The sequence below is a fragment of the Lithobates pipiens genome, unplaced genomic scaffold (assembly GCF_037356315.1).
Source record: "Lithobates pipiens isolate NorthernLeopardFrog02 unplaced genomic scaffold, aLitPip1_a1.2 Scaffold_16, whole genome shotgun sequence".
NCBI lineage: Eukaryota > Metazoa > Chordata > Amphibia > Anura > Ranidae > Lithobates > Lithobates pipiens.
The window spans coordinates 368,025,915-368,047,691 of record NW_027507748.1 but is presented as its reverse complement, the minus strand read 5'-3'; the positions used below and the strand labels follow the sequence as shown (position 1 = coordinate 368,047,691).

At 43.5% G+C, this 21,777-nt stretch overlaps 1 protein-coding gene across 2 annotated transcripts in view; it reads right to left on the bottom strand.

Annotated features, from left to right (window-relative positions):
- Positions 1-894: 894 nt before the first annotated feature.
- YPEL2 (yippee like 2) overlaps positions 895-21,777 on the bottom strand; it is a 111,148-nt gene continuing 90,265 nt past the window's right edge. For both annotated transcript variants that reach the window (XM_077482099.1, XM_077482098.1), the window contains 3 exons: positions 16,413-16,456; positions 5,397-5,505; positions 895-1,156 (listed from right to left, as the gene is read on the bottom strand). In XM_077482099.1, the coding sequence (XP_077338225.1) occupies positions 1,067-1,156; positions 5,397-5,505; positions 16,413-16,456 (243 nt within the window). In that variant the 3' untranslated portion in view covers positions 895-1,066. The remainder of the gene's footprint in view (positions 1,157-5,396; positions 5,506-16,412; positions 16,457-21,777) is intronic.

The window sequence follows — 21,777 nt, the reverse complement described above, 5'->3', positions numbered from 1 at the left end:
CTGGTTTGAATCAGCGGTGCCAGGGCAGACATAAGAAATGTGCACCTTGACTGTTAAACATTGAAAGTCCTGTATATGATCACAATTTTGTCAGGGAATATTGGTGCAATATGAAATCAGTTTTTCTGAAAAAAAAAAAAAAAAGTAATGATCCTTTCAGTAAGGCCCCTTTTGCACATGTGCGACTTTGAACATCAGAGTCACACGAAAAGTCATACCCCATGATTCCCAATGATAAACATTCACATCTGTGTGACTTCAAGTCGCACCGACTTCAAAAGTAGTCCCTGTACTACTTTGGTCTGACTTTGATGCGACTTGAGGTCCACAGACCTCAAATTTACACAGGCATTCCCTAAAATCGCGTCAAAATTGCGCGACTTTCAAGTTGCGGCAGTGTAAAAGGGGCCTAAACCAACGATGGTCCTATAATCAGGACCATACAAATTTAGAGTATCAGCTGATTTGTAAGAAAAAGAATTACCAAGTACCACTATATGGCTAAAGATTTCATGAAACAATCTTCTAATCTGGGTATTTTTGGTTTCTTCAAGGTATAAATTATGAACCCAGTTTGTCTAGGGTAATCACGCACATTATCCAAAAGTAATAGTGAGGTATTTTCCTCTTGTAAGAAACATGTTTCATAACTTAAATTTTAGGACATCATCATCGTATGTCCCTCCCACCATGTAATGACAAAACCTCCCCTCTGTTCTACAGGACGACCCCCGTATGCCACTTCTTTTACATCGTGTTATGCACAGCTTTAAATCAACTCTAACATTTAAAGAACTGGCTGGGCTATGAGGCTCCTGATGCTTTTCTTTAGCCAACTCTACAAAAGAGCACGAGGCCGAGGGCAACTCACAAAAGGAATACAAAGCAAAGAGACAGAGTGTCAGAAGTTTAGAGGCCATTCACCAAGAATGATGGATTAAGGGTGAGAGGATGCTCCATGCGGCACAGCCTCTGAATCATATGAAACCAAGCACTCAGTTACTCGCTCATTCTAAGGATAACACGTTCGGCTGGATGTTTTTTTTTTAGGCTTCTGTGCATCTCTTCAGTCCCAGCCATTATCTTTGATCATGTGAGCTAATTCAATGATGTATTTGCCTTCTTTATACTTTTGGCTGCTTTCAAAGGCGTGTTCCTATGGACAAGAAAGAGAAGTTACCAAAAAATTCTGACCATTAAGCATGTGAACATTGTACATTACATTGCCATCTGTATAAACGGCTTATAAAAATGAATGCCTATGGCTGGGTTCACACTATAGAACGCAGCGGCTCACAGCAGGAGTCTGGTGCATCTCCATTCACTGAATCAGGTCCCATTTCAGGCTGAATTTTGGCCTGAATTTGGACCTGAAACGGACCAAAAGACGCACAGGGCTCCTGTGCAATTTGCACCGCTCTGCTGAGATGTGTGAACTGACTTCACGAATTGGATGTGGACCAAACCACCCCATCCAATTCACAATAGTGTGAACCCAGCCTTAAGGGGAAGAAAAATATTTTTTTAATACAAATATACTGACACTGCAGGGAAAAAAAATAGTGCCATTATGCATACTAAGGCCAGGTTCACGCTTATGCATAATTGGATGTGGGTTTTTTCCGCATCCAATTCTCAAGACAGGAGAGTGTGCCTGGCTCTCAATGGAGCAAGGTTACACGCCCCTGGGGTGGGTGGCCACGATCTGCATAGGAAAGGGGTCCCGTGTGTCTGGCTCCAAATCAGGTGCGAATTCAGGCAAAAATTCAGACTAGATTCGCACCTGAAATCAGTGCACAGGGACACGCTGGACCTCTGCTGTGAGCCACGGCTGCAGCAAGTGTGAACCCAGCCTTAAAGTGTTATTAAACCCACAACAATTAAATCAGTCTGTATATGTAGTAAAGCATGCTAGTTATACTCACTGTGGAACCTAAGGAGTTATCCTCGGCATTGATCCTGTCTTCTCTGATCCTCCCCTTCCTCCACAGTCCCCAATCCATCTCCTAATAGCACAGGAGGCACACGGAGCACTCTGCACTTGCTCAGTTTAATGAGTATTGCTAGAGATTTTTTCTTTTTTCTGGGAGGGTGCATGTTATTGGCATAGGGCCAATCAGCACTATCCAGACAGAGGGTCAGGAGTACTGTAGCCTCATAGGACAGTTAGAGGAGAATGAAAACTCCTCTTACAAGTTGTATCAGATACTGATAGAAGTCACAAGACTGCTATATACTGCTGATGAGAAAAGGTATTTAGCAGTTTATATTTACTAAAATAATTGCATTTCCAAGTTCTGTATAGTGTGGGAGACCAGATAAAGTGAATGCCAGATCCTAGGTTTAGTAACACTTTAAAAATATGTGTACCTTTTGCATCATCCATATTATCAGTATGCCATCTATCCTACTCGCTTCATCAGCATTATTGGGTGGTAATGAAGGGGTGTTGCCATCAGAGGAATGTGATGTTATCAATCCTTCACAGCAAGTCTATTTGATCTCTATTTGAGGTCTCACCTTGCCTTTCACTGAAGCTAATAAACTCAATTAGCTTCCCCAGCCTCTCCCTTCTCCCCACTACTCAGCCACACCAGCCATGTCAAGGGGGCCCATATTACCAGGGGGTACAGTCATTCCATTACCTCCACATGACAGCTGGTTTGTCAGATTTTGCCCTGGTTCAAATTGATGCTATTTTCAAGTGAAGTAGCACAATTTCAAAGTAGCAAGGTCAGCGCGATTTCAGGCACTACTTGATAGACATCTGTGTGGCTTCATACACAGATGTCTATTGAAGTCACACCTGAAATCGGCAAAAGTAGTGCAGGAACTACTTTTGCAAATCGGTGCGGCAATGTAAAATCAGTGTCGCACCGATTGGAACAGTGCTATTGCCGTCAATAGGCTGCGACTTCTCATGCGATTTGATCTCTCAAATTGCTCCAATGTGAAGCTGGGCTTCCACGCATTTCTGTCTGCTTTGTATAACCCCCCTTGCTGCCAGCATATGATATACATCAGTGGCAGCAAAAGAGTTAAAGGCTAAGTTTACCTTTAATATAAATAAATAAATGCACATTATTGCAGGTAAAAAAAAATTAACTCACAGTAGACTGTCTGCATGTACCTCTGATATGGATACAGGCAGGCAGTTACTGAATGGCAGGAAGAATCAATGGACTATGAGAACACTCACCAGCGCCCTTGCAGTTTCTTAAGAACTACAAGCAGTCACAGGCCAAAGGTGCTTGTATTTCATTCATTCACAAAACTTTGTGGGCGGAGCCCCGCATGGCCTTGTTTTTATATTCTAACAGCGGGTGCAGGGGGAGTATCCACCGCCTGCTGTTACGGGGGGAAGGTGAGCTTATTGTGTAAACGTGGGTCAAAGTTTTTGTAGATGCCTGGGGAGTTTAAATTTGAGCCAACTAGACTACGTGTAGGGTGGGTACTCCTGCGCTAAAAGGAATTTGTGATGTATACAAAGTAATGGGTGCTGCATCCACCGTATGGACCAAACTCGTGTCCAAATTTGTGTAGTTTGTGAAGGGAGGGGGTTGGTGTTGCGCTACCTCTAGTATATTTTTTTGGTATATTACCACGGTATTGCCAAAATATTAGTTATATATCCAGCAATTAACGATAAAGTGCATTGAGTGCAAAAATCAGTGAATGATCTTAAATTAATTAAATAGGTGTGTTTAGAAAAGCATAATAGTTTTAGAACAACAAAAGACAAAGTAGACAATCTCTAAACAGCAAAAATAAAAATAAAATTATAGCTAAAAGGTGACTATATCACTTGTGCAATATATATAAAGTATAGGGATCCCAGTTGAAGTCACGTGCCGTGACGTAACGCGTAGGACCCGAGGCTAACTAAGACACCAGAACAGACGCTCAGGCATTGAGATACGAGCTCGGCGCTCGTTTATACAACGCTTTTTTATTCTACAGAAATGTGAGTGTTTTTAACAAATCTAAATAACAGTATCTTTTTCATTTAAAATACTACACCATGGTGGGCCTGTTTTATCTCTTTTAAATGCATACTGAGAATGATATGATCCGAGGCACCCAGTGAAAGAGAGGAAGAAAAGGATTACTCCCACCCCTCTTCCCCCCCATCCCCCTGGCTCCACTTAAAAGTGAATGAAAGTCCAGGATTGAACCGAGCTGAAGGGACTCCCCCCTCCTCCTAAAGATTACTCTGCTACACGCTGTATACCTTACAGCAGTAAGGTAATCACCCATTTTTTCCACGGGTGTCTATGACACTGAAGATCTAACTTATTTCCTGCACTTAAAGGCACAGTGTCACTTTAATACCAAGATAGTTATACACAGTGTTCCAGCGAAGCACTTTTGCACCAATATTTGCACACTGGATCAAGGACTAAAATTCAATACCGCACTGTATATTTATGTAGCTAGTCGAATTATCTGTGTATACGTTATTTATATATTTTGAGTCAATTTTGCTTTATTCGTTTGCATATCTATCACCTCATGAACCATTCACCTATATTTTATATATATTGCACAAGTGATATAGTCACCTTTTAGCTATAATTTTATTTTTTATTTTTGCTGTTTAGAGATTGTCTACTTTGTCTTTTGTTGTTCTAAAACTATTATGCTTTTCTAAACACACCTATTTAATTAATTTAAGATCATTCACTGATTTTTGCACTCAATGCACTTTATCGTTAATTGCTGGATATATAACTAATATTTTGGCAATACCGTGGTAATATACCAACAAAAATATACTAGAGGTAGCGCAACACCACCCCCCTCCCTTCACAACTAGACTACGTGCTATAAAACTGTTCTTGCTTCTTAAGAAAATACATTTCATAGGTGTTCATAATTTAGCAGTAAAAAGGGTCGCTGGTTCGAATCCCAACCACGACACTACCTGCCTGGAGTTTGCATGTTCTCCCTGTGCCTGCGTGGGTTTCCTCCGGGTATTACGGTTTCCTCCCACAATCCAAAGACATGCAGGTAGGTTAATTGGCTTCTGTCCGAAATTGGCCCTAGTATATGAATGGGGACCTTGGATTGTGGGCTCCTTGAGGGTAGGGACCAATGTGAGTGTGCAGGGATAAGGGCAATTGTAGACACTCACTCAGGTTGAACTGGATGGACTGGTGTCTTTATTCAACCTTACTAACTATGAAGCTATGAATTGTTATTCTTTGTTGGAAATTAGAAGATTTCCAGGCAAAACTAAAAAAGGTATTAGCCACCAACTTATGATCCCTGACATTTTCACATTAAATGTTACATTTAGCATAGTCACCACCCATTTAAAGACAGTTTTAATAGAAGTACAACACAATCATAGGCAACCTAGTGAACAAACATGTAACTAACGCAAGCCTACTCACATATTTCCAGCCCAGTGTAGTTTTGCAATTTTCACAGTAGATGTCTGCTACCGCATGGAGTCCTGTAAGTAACACACGCTCTTCTGCAGGCCCACAACCAACGTTAACACTGTTTTAGAGGAGAAAATTCAAATCTATAAAACACAGTTGAGGTATACTAGATACTATGTTTTCACAATGGAACAATTCTGAGAAGGATATAAACGGTGCACAGAGATGCCTCTTTTAGATATACATTATTTAGGGGCTTGTATGCACAGTAGTCCGCAGCCACCAATTTATTTGTCATAATTTTAGAGCACTCAAAAAATAAAACCACAAGATTGGTGGAGCCCTTGTGCTGAACACCCCCACCGCACAAAAGATTGTAGTCACTGGCCTATTCAGGTTCTGTACTGTCAGCATCTAGCCCTATATTCTGCTTGGTCTGAGACCATAACACATAGCAGAAGTAGACTCAGGTAAAGATCATTGAACTTCTTCATTTACATACGGTAATTATATAAAGAAAGAATCCATGTTATTTCAGCTAAAGGAGATGCAATGCAGCCATCCTTACTACCACCTGCTGCCACTGAAGCACTGGGTACAGGCTTCTACACACTCTGATGGCAACACCCTTGACCCTGTATGCTCCTACCTATGCCCTCCTTGCAACCTCTCCAACAATCCTTTCCTCTCTCTGACCACCACCTTATAAGTTTCACGCTCTCCCTGTCTTCCACCACCTCTTCCTCAAAACATCTATCCTAGGTACCCATAGAAACCTTCACCACTTCAACCCTTGTCTTCTCTATTCTGCTACTGACCTCCTTCATGACAAAAACACTGTCCTGCCCCAATCTAGCCACTTCTGTCTACAATAGATCCCTGTCCCCTGCGCAAGCTCACCCCCCCCCCCCCCCCACCCACTACACACAGAATCAGGGCTGACCCCTACAACTCTGGCAAATGGATGATACCAGAAGTCTCAAAAAACCTAGCCGCACTCTTAAAGAGTCTGTAGTGCAAGATTTAAGCCTCGTACACATGACTGGATTTTCTGCGGACAAAACCTTGGACTTTTGTCTGATGGCGTGTGCCTGGATTTTGTCTTGCATACAAAACGGCAAGGAATTTTCGGTCTACAAACACAAACGTTGTGACCTACTAAGTGGTTTTTCAGCTCTTTAGCGCCTTCTGCTAATTTCGTGTTAGTAGAAGTCTGGTGAGCGTGGATTCGCGCTTTTATAAACAATAAGCTTTTATTGGATCTTAGATATAACAATTGTACAATAATACTAACATTTGAACAGGAGTATCATATTAAAATATAACAAAGTATAATTGAGGTCAGTGGTAGAGTATATTACTAGTAAAACCAACAAAATTTCTTTGTGATTAGCCGATCATTACATCGATGGTCTATTTAGAAATCGCGCTTTTCATTTAGTGCTTTTCAGTTAGTTTCTGAATGACCATTCATCAACCAGTCATGTTGCGGGATCAGAGGAGATAATGATTTATTTACGATTGGCCTTGGAGTTATTGCTTTGACCCAAGTCCAGTCCAGGAGGAGGAGGAGAAGTTCTTGGACCAAAAATTGGTTGTTTTATTAATCGTGACCAATTATGTCATATGTCTTTGCTGCGGGAGCTCCAGGAGAATAATCCAGATGATTTTCGGAATTATCTCCAGATGACGGACCCCTGCTTTCACCAACTCTTGGCATTGTTGACCCCCTATATTAACCGCTTGCCGACCAGCCGCCGCCATTATACTGCGGCAGGTCAGTACGATCCCACGAGCCATCGTAGCTATACGTCGGCTCGTAGGATTGGGATAGCAGGCACACGCACACTGCACTGTGGGGATGCTGATGCTAGTGGCTGACAACTGATCGCGGGCATGTGAGGCAGAACAGGGACGTGTGTGTGTAAACATACAAATCACTGTTCTGTCCGGAGAGACAGATCGTGAGTTCCTAATAGCTAGGAATCACGATCTGTCATTTCCTCTAGGTCAGTCCCCTCCCCCTATAGTTAGAAACACACACAGGGAACAGAGTTAACCCCATGATTGCCCCCTAGCGTTAACCCCTTCTCTGCCAGTGACATTTTTACAGTAATCAGTGCATCTTTATAGCACTGATTTCTGTATAAATGCCAATGGTCCCAAAAATGTGTCAAAAAGTGTCCGATGTGTCTGCCATAATGTTGCAGTCCCGATAAAAATCTCAGATCTCCATTACTAGTAAAAAAAAAAAAATAATATGTTATAAATCTATATCCTATTTTGTAGACGCTATAACTTTTGTGCAAACCAATCAATATACGCTTATTGCAATTTTTTTTTAACCAAAAATATGTAGAAGAATACATATCGGCCTAAACTGAGAAAAAAATAGCTTTTTTTTAAAAAAAATGGGGCCATTCATTATAGCAAAAAGTACAACATATTGTGTTTTTTTCCAAATGGTCGCACTTTTTTGTTTATAGCGCAAAAAATCAAAACCGCAGAGTCAATAAAATACCACCAAAAGAAAGCTCTATTTGTGGGGAAAAAAGGACATCAATTTTGTTTAAGCGCAGAGTCACACGAGCAATTGTCAGTTAAAGCGATAGTGCCGAATCGCAAAAAACGGCCCGGGCAGCAGCCAAATCAACCAGGGCTAAAGTGGTTAAGAAGCAGGAGACATGCATGAGGCTTTTATTTTATTTGGTTGAATAATAATGATTTAATTTGTTATATTTTCTATATTTTTGGATGCATAGAATGCACTTTTTGGTTAAGTTCTATTGGCAGATAGCATGTCTAATTTTATTTGTTTTCTATTTTTAATGCACAATAAAAAAATTGTGAATTGCTGAGAATACTTGGCTATGTGTGTTAAAATGACAGTTTGGGAGTAGGCACAATGTAAAATTGACAAGGGACACCAACATAGTTGTATCTTTGATCTCAAAAACTACGGGATAATGGTGTTGTGGTAACTTGTCCAAAAAAAAAGAAGATTATTCTTGATATCACGAGATAAAAAAAGCCTTTGAAAATTTGTTTGCAATAACTCCATCAGTATCACCAGCAAAGCAGCTTTATTATTATTATTCCATTAAAGAAGAAGAGAATGTGCACTGCATTTTGAGATTTCAAAATCTGCCATGTCACGAATGTTAATTCTCCATTACGAACGCTAGTTTACAAGACCGATTGTTTCTGGCTCACCCTTGCTTCTCAGCATTGCTTGTTTGTACTTTGGACTTTTGTCCGGCGGACTAGCGAACACATGCTCGGAAGATCAGACAACAGACATTTGTCCAAGGAAAATTTTAAAACCTGCCATCCAACATTTGTCTGTGGAAAATCTGACAACACTTGTCCAATGGAGCATACAAATGGTCGGTTTTTACGCCAACAGCCTGTCATCATACATTTCCCGTCGGAAAATCTGATCGTATGTACACAGCTTAGGTCTCAGAAAGACGTCAACCAATATAAATCTGCCCTCCAAAATTACAATTCTTGCCTCCACACTGCACAGCAGACCTATTTTATCACTCTCATTGACACCTTCTCATCCAGTCTCCATCAACTCTTCTCTACCTTTAACTCTCTACTGTGTCCTCCACTGCCTCCACTCACCAACTCACTCACTGCCCAGAAGATCGCCACTCACTTGAAAAATAAGATTGATTCAATTTGAGATAAAATCTCCACTCTACAGACACCCATACCACTTAGCACCCCATGTCCACAGGTACAATCAACACCTCCCATATTCAACCCTGCTACTATAGAGAAGGTTGCCCACCTAACCCCCTGTCCCCTGGACATTGTTCCCTCTCAAATAATACGGTCACCCTCTGACTCTATCCTACACTCTCAAAACCACATCATCCATCTCTCCATCTCTTCTTGTATCTTCCCCAACTCTCTAAATCATGCACTAGTCACCCCCATACTTAAATAGCCTTCCTTGGACCCCATCAATCTTAACAACCTACGTCCCATCTCTTTGCTCCCCTTCTCCTCCAAATTCCTTGAACGTCTGATCTACAACCTACTAAGTGACCACCTCATTAAGAATAACCTTCTAGATCCCCTAGTCTGGATTTCACCCTAAACATTCCACAGAAATTGCTCTTCTAAAACTCACAAACGATTTACTAACAGCAAAATCCAATCAACACTATTTTGTACTCCTACTTCTGGACCTTTCGGTTGCCTGATACAGTTGACCATCCCCTCCCCCTCAAAAAACATTACTCCTTTGGTCTCTGTGTGTCTGTGGTCTTCGTTGGCTCTCATCCTAATTATCACCTTCAGTGCCACTTACAATTCTACTTCCTCCTCTCCATTGGGGTTACCCAAGGTTCTGTTCTTGGACCTCTCCTATTCTCAATCTAGACCTCCTCCCTGGGTCAGCTGATAGCTTCCCATGGCTTTCAATATAATTTATATGGCGACCACACTCAATCCATCTCTCTACCCCTCAGCTTACAACATCAGTCTCCTCATGCATTACTCATGCATTACTTATCTACTGACCGACATATCAGTCTGGATGTCACACCACTTCCTCAAACTCAACCTTTCGAAACCCAAGCTCATAATATATTTCCTTCCTGTGACTTCACTGTCAAGATCAATGGCACAACCATTAACCCATCCCCACATACCAGAGTGCTAGGTGTAGCCCTGGACTCTAAACTCTCCTTTCCAACCCACATCCAATCACTTTCCAAAGCTTGCCGCATCAACCCCACAACATCTCCATAATATGCCCCTGCCTAACCAATGACACCACAAAGCTCCTAATGCACTCCCTGGTTATTTCTCGCTTCGACTACTGCAACTCCTTCATTGGCTTACCTTTACATAGGCTATCCCCTATTCAGTCCATTATGAATGCTGCTGCCAGATTCATTCACCTAACAAACCACTCAGCATCTGCTAGCCCTCTCTGCTAATCTCTCCATTGGCTGCCACTCACCCAACAAATTCAAAATACTAACAATACTTACAAAGCCATCCACAACTTTCCCCCAGCTACATCATTAAGCTAGTCTCAAAATACCAACCAAATTGTTCTTTGTTCCTCCCAAGACCCCCTGCTCTCTAGTTCCCTTGTCACCTCCAGGACTTCTCCCGAGCTTCTCCCATCCTTTGGAATTCCCTACCCCAATCTGTTCAACTATCTCCTACTCTATCCACTTTTAGGCGATTCCTGAATATTTTTCTCTTCAGAGAAGCCTATCTTGTCTCCACCTAACAACTGTTCTATTTTTTTGTCCATCAGCTCATCCCCACAGTTATTTCCTTTTGTATCACTTGACCCTCCCTTTTAGATTGTAAGTGATTGTATCGAACAGGGTCTTCTAAATCCTCCTGTATTGAATTGTATCTGTACTATCTGCCCTCACATTGTAAAGCATATTATTCAAAATAATTTTTTTTAATTAAATGAAACAAAGGTTGGATTCCTGGGCCATAACCCAATCAGATGTTCCATAATTCTGGGCCAGCTTGTAAATATATTAGGTAGAACCAGTGGCGGAATTATCAGGGTCGCACCAGTCGCATTTGCGACTGGGCCCCTGAGTTCTGCCAATGTAGGGGGCCCGCCGCTGCCCCAGATATAGTACTGGTCATTTACGGGGAGTCTGCCTCTGCTCCGCCCATCCTCTCCGTCTGCTCCGCCCATTCTCTCCAGCTGCTCCACCCACCCTCTCCTCCCGCATTCACGGGCACAATCCCCGCCCATCTTCTCCGGCTCCGCCTGCAGTGCTCTCCGGGGCACAGTCCCCGCCCATCGTCTCCGGCTCCGCCTGCAGTGCTCTCACGGGCACAGTCCCCGCCCATCTTTTCCGGCTCCGCCTGCAGTGCTCTCACGGGCACAGTCCCCGCCCATCTTTTCCGGCTCCGCCTGCAGTGCTCTCACGGGCACAGTCCCCGCCCATCTTCTCCGGCTCCGCCTGCACTCGAGCGTACTCACAGCAAGGAGGGGGAACCCAGTGATCTGGAAGTGAGTAGCACCATCTCTCAATATCAACATTGCCACTGATTCCCCACACACACCACCACCACCATTGCACTTATACCCCCCACACACACACCACCACCACTGCACTTATACCCCCCACACACACACCACCACCACTGCACTTATACCCCCCACACACACACCACCACCACTGCACTTATACCCCCCACACACACACCACCACCACTGCACTTATACCCCCCACACACACACCACCACCACTGCACTTATACCCCCCACACACACACCACCACTGCACTTATACCCCCCACACACACACCACCACTGCACTTATACCCCCCCCCCACACACACCACCACTGCACTTATACCCCCCCCCCACACACACCACCACTGCACTTATACCCCCCCACACACACCCCCGCCACTGCACTTATACCCCCACACACACCACCACCACTATTGCCACTGATACCCCCCACACCGCCATCACCACTACTGTCACTGATACCCCCCTCACTCACCACCACCACTGCCACTGATACCCCCCTCACTCACCACCACTACTGCCACTGATACCCCCCTCACTCACCACTACTGCCACTGATACCCCCCTCACTCACCACCACCACCACTACTGCCACTGATACCCCCCTCACTCACCACCACCATTACTGCCACTGATACCCCCCCTCACTCACCACCACCACTACTGCCACTGATACCCCCCCTCACTCACCACCACCACCACTACTGCCACTGATACCCCCCTCACTCACCACCACCACTATTGCCACTGATACCCCCCACACCGCCATCACCACTACTGTCACTGATACCCCCCTCACTCACCACCACTACTGCCACTGATACCCCCCTCACTCACCACCACCACTGCCACTGATACCCCCCTCACTCACCACCACCACTGCCACTGATACCCCCCTCACTCACCACCACCACTGCCACTGATACCCCCCTCACTCACCACCACCACTACTGCCACTGATACCCCCCTCACTCACCACCACCACTACTGCCACTGATACCCCCCTCACTCACCACCACCACTGCCACTGATACCCCCCTCACTCACCACCACCACTGCCACTGATACCCCCCACACCACCACCACTATTGCCACTGATACCCCCCACACCGCCATCACCACTACTGTCACTGATGCCCCCCTCACTCACCACCACCACTACTGTCACTGATACCCCCCGCACTCACCACCACTACTGCCACTGATACACCCCTCACTCACCACCACTACTGCCACTGATACCCCCCACACCACCACCACTATTGCCACTGATACCCCCCACACCGCCATCACCACTACTGTCACTGATACCCCCTCACTCACCACCACTACTGCCACTGATACCCCCCACACCACCACCACCACTACTGCCACTGATACCCCCCACACCACCACTACCGCCACTGATACCCCCCACACCACCACCACTACTGCCACTGATACACCCCTCACCACCACTACTGCCACTGATACACACCTCACCACCACTACTGCCACTGATACCCCCCACACCACCACTACTGCCACTGATACCCCCCCACACCACCACTACTGCCACTGATACCCCCCCACACCACCACTACTGCCACTGATACCCCCGCACATCACCACTACTGCCATTGATACCCCCCACACCACCACCACTGAAACCCCCACACCACTGCTGCCACTGCCCTCCCCACCACTCATCCCATCCCACCCCCCATTTACCAGCCTCGCCATGGATCCCATCCTCCAACCACTGCTGCCACTCATTTCATCCAATGCCCCCCACCGCTGCCACTTATCCCACCCCCCTCTAACCATCACCTTTGTCACTAATCTCATTCCCCCACCACCTCTGCCACTCATCCCATTCAATCCCCTCCAACCACAACCCTTGCCACTGATCCAATCCCCCCTCACAGCTGGCAATCATCCCACCCCCCCCACCACCACCGCTGCCACTGATCCCATCCCCACCCAACCACCACTGCTGCCACTGATCCCACCCCACCACCACTGCCACTGATCCAATCTCTTCCTCACTGCTGCCACTCATACCATCCCACACCACCACCACCAATGCCACTGATCCTATCCCTCCCCGACCACACTGCTGCCACTGATCCCATCCCCCACCGCTGCTACTCATCCCAGGGGCACAATTGCAATAGCGCACATGTTGCCCCTGAACCCCTGGATAGGGGGGCATTTAGAGGAACAAATCCCCTTCATTTTTCTCCTGCAGCCACTAAAAGTCTGCTTCTCCTTCTCTTCCTCTGATAGGCATTCAGTGGCTGCAGGTGGAAAAATGGAGGGGATTTGTTACCCCTCCTATCCAGGTCCTGCTGCCCCTTGGATCAGTGGAAAGGACCCTGGCTGGAGGTCAGAGGGGCCCTCCATGATTTCTTGCACCGGGGCCCTGAAGGTTCTAGTTACGCCTCTGGGTAGAACCAACTCTTGCATACCAGTTGTCTCTTATTAGTCTTGCACATGTGGAAGAATTTGAACCTGCTCTTCTAAAAATAAATATAAAATCTAAAGCCCAAACCTTTTTTTTCTCCCATTTTGGATAATGTAGGGTCACAACATACACTTTAATTTTAGATCATAAGCATTGTCATAGCAATACAGTATAAAAGACAGTTATTTTTTGCAATACAGTATAATCTTACTTGATAAATCTTCTTTCATGTTGTAAGTAACAACTTCCTGCATTCCCTGCATGTTTTGCAGCTTCTCTGCTCATTCCTTTGGTTTACTTTCGATTTCTAAGGACTACATATCCCATGGTAACTTGCTGCCTGCAAGCAGTGATGATGTAATGTATTTCCTGTACTGACTGTGCCTCCTGAAAACGCCTGCTCTTCAGCACTTCTGTAGCTCAGACAACAGGCTCTTTGAAATGTGTGACACAGCAGTACATATTCACAGGGCATAGTGAATACGTGTCACTGCATTAAAGGAAGTAAATGTGTGGGATTTTTCAAAAAGTAGGTTTTCAACTTCAAGAGCATTCAGAATACTAGGAGTAGGCTAGAAATAATTTAAACTCAATGTGGAAATATATGATTTTAAATTTTGACCATCACGCACACACTTTAAAAACCGTGTCAATTCTGTGCCATATTAGGGGGATTTCCCTTTACTTTCTGTCCTGCAGACAAAACGGTAAGGGTTTTGTATTTATTCAATTCATGGTATAAAATCTTTATTTACCAAATAAACATTACTTTATCATGCTCTGTTGGGAAAGCATGGTAAGCTTTCTGAGAAGAAAACCAAGCATTGCATTCATGTGTTTTTGCAAACAAAGTCTTAGTAAAGCCATTTTTTTTTTAGTTTTGGATAAAGTTTGGAATTTTGAAAGTCCCTGTCAGTTTTATTTTTTTGCCAACAAAGTCCCATTAAAGAGGAAGTAAACCCTGATGAGTTTACTTCCTCTTTCATTCCCTGCAAAGGTAAAGCATAATGGACTACTATGCATCGCATAGTAGTCCATTATATGTCACTTACCTGACACAGGAGCCAGTGAAGTCACCGCTGTCCCCTGTAGTTCCGAGCGTCCATCTTCTTGTGGTGGGTCTCGCTGCTCCGGCGCTGTGATTCGCCGGAGCAGCATTGACGTCACTCCCGCGCATGCGCACAAGAGCCGACACTCGCACCATATCGCCGCGATCTGCGGCTTACCCAGTGCGCCTGCACGCCGCTGTCTACGGCGCATGCGCCGTAGACAGCGGTGCCTGTCTTTGGGTAAATATCTCCTAAACCATATAGGTTTAGGAGATATTTCTTGGACCTACAAGTAATCCTCAATCTAGGCTTACCTGTAGGTCAAAGTGGTTTGTAAGGGTTTGCAACCACTTTAAAGCCCCATACACACTATCGAATTTTCTGTTGATTTTTGTCTTCAGATTTACCAAAACCATGTAGTACAAGGGCCTGCCTGATTGCATACACATTGAAACTAAGGTTTGACCTCATATTATATGGTTTTGGTAAATCTGAAGACAAAAATCAGCAGAAAATCTGATAATGTGTATGGGGCTTTAGGGGATTTCCCTTGACTTCTTGTCAAGTTGACACATTAGGAAGTTGAAGAAAAACTCTACAAAGTGAGGTGTCGCCAGTTGTCACTGGAACTTCACCCCATGTGAAGATTTTCTCTCTATTCCTGTTTGAGTGGATTTACATCCAACAGAAGAAGTGACACAGACAGCAATAAAAACCCAACAGAGGTTTTTTTAGACTTCCCTGGTCTATCCAAAATATCTATCACTAGTTAAGCGGCTGCCATCTTTGCTAAATGGTGTGCTCCTTCTCTGGTCTGTTAGCATATAAGCCGTTTTTTGAGACAAAGGGGCCTTGTTCTTGCTCAGAGCTCCACCTGCTTGATGCAGGTGGTACATATTAATCTATCATATTACTGGATTTAAAAATGTCATTTAAACGTTTTATTTAACAAAACAAAAAATCTATACTGTATACATTCAAGATGTCCCCTAAGCAACTAAAGAGATAAAAGCTACATTATAACTAAACACCAAGATGTGTGCAAATTGTCTACATTTTCCTTCAATAAAATAACTGTTCCTCTGAAACCCACAGGGCACATTTGTTTTATGCAAAGTGTGCAGAGTTGGCTTATTCCTCTGGGTGTCTCCGTTCTCTTATGCATACGCTATGAAAAGCGATAACAATATGTTTTCAGGTTAAAAATAAACACAATGGTGCCTTAGAGCAAGCTGCTGCAATTTATGGAGGAATATTTTCTTTCTAGTGATATAGCTTCATAATGCTGTAAGCTTACTGTTCAAATAACATAACCTACAAATGCATGCAGATAAAATGGAACGTGGAATTTCTTCTTTCTACCGTACAGCTTTAGAAAATGATATTTATTACAACAGAAATATATAAACAGTCTGTGAGCACTAGTGCGAGTCCTATCTGATATTCTCTGAGCAGTAATAGAAAAAGCTTGTCTTAGAAGTAATACTCACACAGAATTGAATAGATAAGCTCGACCTTGACTCCCTTGAAATGACTGCAAATCAAAGAAAGAAAAACAGTTAATGAAAAGAAAAAACAACAACAAAAAAAAAAAAACAGTTCAGTGTATTTTTAAAGAAGGAAATTAACCATTTTTACCAAGCACAGCCAAGACCATATTTGAAGAAAACTTTAAAAAAGAACTTGCCCCCCCAATCCAGCGTCTTCCTGTAGGCACCAATGATGTCACTGGGCCGAACCGCTTGATACTGAGAAATCAAATCTTGCAACAAGATGCTTAAGAACTGTGCAGGAGCTCATTTTTGCAAAGTTTCGAATGCTCAGTTTTCCTGGAAACCCACAAGGTGTGCCAATGACATCACCATCACCTAGGCAGTCATGCCAGAAGCAAGGGTATAAGGCAAGTATTTTTTTTTTTACATTTTTGTTCAACTGCTATACTCTCTGATCGATTTCACAAAGTATCTTATTCAGAAGGGCTGTAATATAAGTGGACCTTACATTTTCATTTAAGGTCTGCTTTAATATCAGGTTATACATCCTGCAGAATTACTTGTATTGGGGTTTTACAAAATGAATCTCTGAAACCTGTGTTGATTTACAATCAGTAGCATCTAGGCATGGTAACTACAGGCATACCCCACTTTTAAGTACACAATGGGGTTTATTTACTAAAGCTGGAAAGTGCAAAATCAGGATCACTTCTGCATAGAAACCAATGAGCTTCTAACACCAGCTTGTTCTATTAAGCTTTGGTAATAAAACCTGGAAGCTCATTGGTTTCTATGCACAAGTGAGCCTGATTTCGCACTTTCCAGATTTAGTAAATAAACCCCATTGTGTACTTAAAAGTGGGGGATGCCTGGATAGGGCCTGCACTGTTTAGTGTTTTATCAAGTACAGACAACTTTATTGCAGGAAGGTATACTTGCACTACTGTAGGCAGAAACCAGATGTTGCAAGTACCTTTTCTAAAAGAAAAGTGCCACATTTCATGAAAAAAAAAAAAGAAGGATGACATTGACACGTAAGTGCACAATAGATCTCAGGTCAGAGTTTTGGTGTTGTTGAAACGTTTTTACCCAATGAAGAGCACACTCTGTATTTCACAGTCCAAAAATGACATGTCAGGGTGTGCGATTACCACGGGAGATAAAAGATACTGCTGGGCTGGTCACTAATGAATGCACTTAATTAACATGCTCTGAATAAAGCAGGTATGTTGCAATAATGCACAACCCCGCTACTCATTATGCCCATAAGGTGTCACCAGAGTATGCAGTCTTTCAATCCCTACTTGTGGCACAGGCTATACCATGCCTCTCCAGCAGTGTCGCTCAGTCAATACATTCCACATACTTAAAAAAACATATGTAGCAGTTTATTATGGTAAATTGTATTCAATAAAACCATCCTATATAATTTTTCCTGCAGGGGGAGGGGATGTTCCGTGCATTTGACTTTACAAGTGCCTATGAAAATACCTTCAACAAAAACGAAAGCACACAAGGCTACTTCTGAGCCCTGGTAGGCAAATGTTAGACAATGAACACCACCTGCTGAAAGGACAGTCACGGGATGATCTTATTTTGCTCTCATACAACAATATGTTTTGTAAATGTACACAGAATGTGTTGAATCCTGTTATTAGGTTAAAACGTTTTTTTATTGTTGCCTTTTAAGCTGTCAACAATGTCATATGCACTTCGTTTTCTCCCCTCTGTCCATACACCTCACTTTATTAGATTGTAAGCTCTTCTGAGCAGGGCCCTCTTAAAGCGGTAGTAAACCCGCAATTTATTTATTTTTTTTAACACCTGCAAAGCAAAAGGCATAATGAGCTAGTATGCACGGCATACTAGCTCATTATGAAATGCTTACCTTAGAACGAGGCCCCGACATCTGGCCCGTTCCACGCCGAGGGAGCTGACATGCTCCCTCTGCGTTTCTTCCGCGTATCGCGGCTCCGGTGCTGTGAGTTGCCGGAGCCGCGATATCGTCACTCCCGCGCATGCGCGTGGGAAATTTCATTCCGGCCGGCCGGCCACTGCCGGATTTTCAGGCCGAGAATCCCCTTGTGCGCATGCGCCGCTGCAGTCAGCGGCGCATACCGAGGGGAATATCTCCTAAACCGTACAGGTTTAGGAGATATTTTTTTACCTACAGGTAAGCCTTATTATAGGCTTTCCTGTAGGTAAAAGATTAAAAAATTGAGTATACAACCACTTTAATCCTCTTGTATTTTATTGTGTTCTAACTCTATTGTCTCCTTTTTATATTGTAAAGCGCAGTGAAAATTGCTGGAGCTATATAAATCCTGAATAATAATAATAATCACCAACCTGCTATATGTTTCTCCAACCCACCAGCTGTAGGTATTTCTCTATGAGGCATATTTAGACTCAATTCACTAAGCTACAACACATTTTATTTGCCATAATGAAGGATCAATGAGAGCTGAAAAAAAAGATTCACATGGCTCAATATATAAATCACAAATGGCAAATACAATAAAGGTTAGTAAATTGAGCCTTCCCAGCTAGTCCATTTGCCTGACCAACAACAGCTCCAATTTGTATGCAACCTGACATTCCTAACCCCTGCATTTTTTAATTCTAATCCAAAGGTCTTCTTTGTTTGGGAACAAACTGCGAAAAAAAATAAAGAAAAAAGAATAGCCAAGGTGTGCCTGGAGATTAAGATACAAAGTGTAAACTAGTGCTCTCAATTCATGAAAGAAAAGAACACTCAAGGTGGTTTAATAAAACACAAATTATTTCTATTGCATAGTGCACCTGAACCTGTAGCTTTCCTACAACTAGTGTCCATTTGCCTCATATTGGCACTATATCCACTTATGTATGCTATAAGCAAGTAATTAATTAGCATTTTGAAGAGATGGGATTACTTTGACACAGTTAAAAGTACATTATCAAAAGTGAGTACACCCCTCACATTTTTGTAAATATTTTATTATATCTTTTCATGTGACAACACTGAAGAAATGACACTTTGCTACAATGTAAAGTAGTGAGTGTACAGCTTGTATAACAGTGTAAATTTGCTGTCCCCTCAAATTAACTCAACACACAGCCATTAATGTCTAAACCACTGGCAACAAAAGTGAGTACACCCCTAAGTGAAAATGTGAAAATTGGGCCCAATTACACATTTTCCCTCCCCAGTGTCATGTGACTCATTAGTGTTACAAGGTCTCAGGTGTGAATGGGGAGCAGGTGTGGTAAATTTGGTGTTATTGCTCTCACTCTCACACACTGGTCACTGGAAGTTCAACATGGCAGCTCATGGCAAAGAACTCACTGAGGATCTGAAAGAAATAATTGTTGCTCTACGTAAAGATGTCCTGGGCTATAAGAAGATTGCTAAGTCCTTGAAACTGAGCTGCAGCATAGTGGCCAAGACCATACAGCGGTTTAACAGGACAGATTCCACTTAGAACAGGCCTTGCCATGATCGACCAAAGAGGTTGAGTGCACGTGTTTAGCATCATATCCAGAGGTTGTCTTTGGGAAATAGACGTACAAGTGCTGCCAGCAGTGCTGCAGAGGTTGAAGGGATGGGGGGGGGGGGGTTCAGCCTGTCAGTGCTCAGGCCATACGCTGCACACTGCATCAAACTGGTCTGCATGGCTGTTGTCCCAGAAGGAAGCCTCTTCTAAAGATGATGCACAAGAAAGTCCGCAAACAGTTTACTGAAACCATGTCCTGTGGTCTGGTGAGACCAAGATAAACTTATTTGTTTCAGATGGTGTCAATCTTGTGTAGCGGCAACCAGGTGAGAAGTACAAAAGACAAGTGTGTCTTGCCTACAATCAAGAATGGTGGTGGGAGTGTCATGGTCTGGGGCTGCAAGAGTGCTGCCAGCACCAGGGAGCTACAATTCACTGAGGGAACCATAAATGCCAACATGTACTGTGACATACTGAAGCAGAGCATGATCCCCCTTCCTTCGGAGACTGGGTCGCTGGGCAGTTTGCCAACATGATAACGACCCCAAACACACCTCCAAGACAACCACTGCCTTGCTAAAGAAGCTGAGGGTAAAGGTGATAATCTGGCCAAGCCTGTCTCGAATTTATATTATATATATATATATATATTATATATATATATATACACACACACACATACACACACACACACACACACACACACACACACACACACACACACACACACACACACACACACTCTGTGTGGAACAGGGAACAGTCTCAGGACTGGGTGGACAGAGGTATTATCCTATTCACCAGTAGAACAGCCCTCATATGTATTTAATCTGTGTAGGATTTCAGCTGATCTCCAGCTTTAATGTCAGTGTAAATACTTTGTTAGAGCCAAAGAAACCATTTCCCTTATAAACATGTGCGACTTCTGGGCGTGCTGTATAAACTGTAGCTGAGGCTACATACAGTATACTCACTGTGTTTCGGGTGTGAAACAAGACCTTCCTGTCCCATAACCGGAACAAAATGGTGCCAGTCTGAGCAGCTCTCAGCTGCCTTTAAATAGCGGAGTACTGTTCAGACCGACGTTTATTTGTCGTCGTGGGTGTGAGACAGGAAGGTCGTTTCTCACACCCAGAACACAGTAGCTGAGCATATATATTAGTTAAGGAAATGGTTAGTTTGGGCCAGCTTGGCCTGAACAAACTAGTTAAACTGAATCTAAAGCTAGAGATGGGGGGCGGGCCTGGCCTGGAGCAGGATGGAATAGGATGGTGGTAGTGAGAGCTCAGCTTGCATTCAATCATGTATACCCCATTCTGGTCATCTATCAATGGATTTTATATACTTACCCCTCTCCTCTGGACACCTGTACCCTCACAGACCATGTCCCCGCTGAAGAAAGCTACCGATACCAGCAGCCAGCTAGCTAGGTTCCCAACGGCAAGACAATGACCAACAGGCTGAAGATGCTGCCGGCATGTTCTCAGACATGGAGCAACCCATGGCTGATACAAAAAAAGTGCTGGAGGCTATTTCCATCTTTCCATCTTCCAAAGCACACTCACAGCCAAAATAGAGGAGGTAAAGATCAAAAGCTAGAGATCAGCTTTAAATGTTGATTTGAAAACATCTGATTTACCAAAGTGAACTCAAGATAAAATGGAAAGGTTAAAAAAAAATAAAAAATAAAAGAAGAAGTATATTAAAACCATTAGAATCAGTCATATGCACGATCTGATACTTTTTCATATAAACAGTACATAAATTAACTCTATACAGAAAATCCTGGAAAGTTAATCTCTCTCGTTTTTAATTTTACAACATCTATGCAACATATACGTCAGTATACACACGTCTGACCTGGTCTTGTGTTTTAAATCCAATGA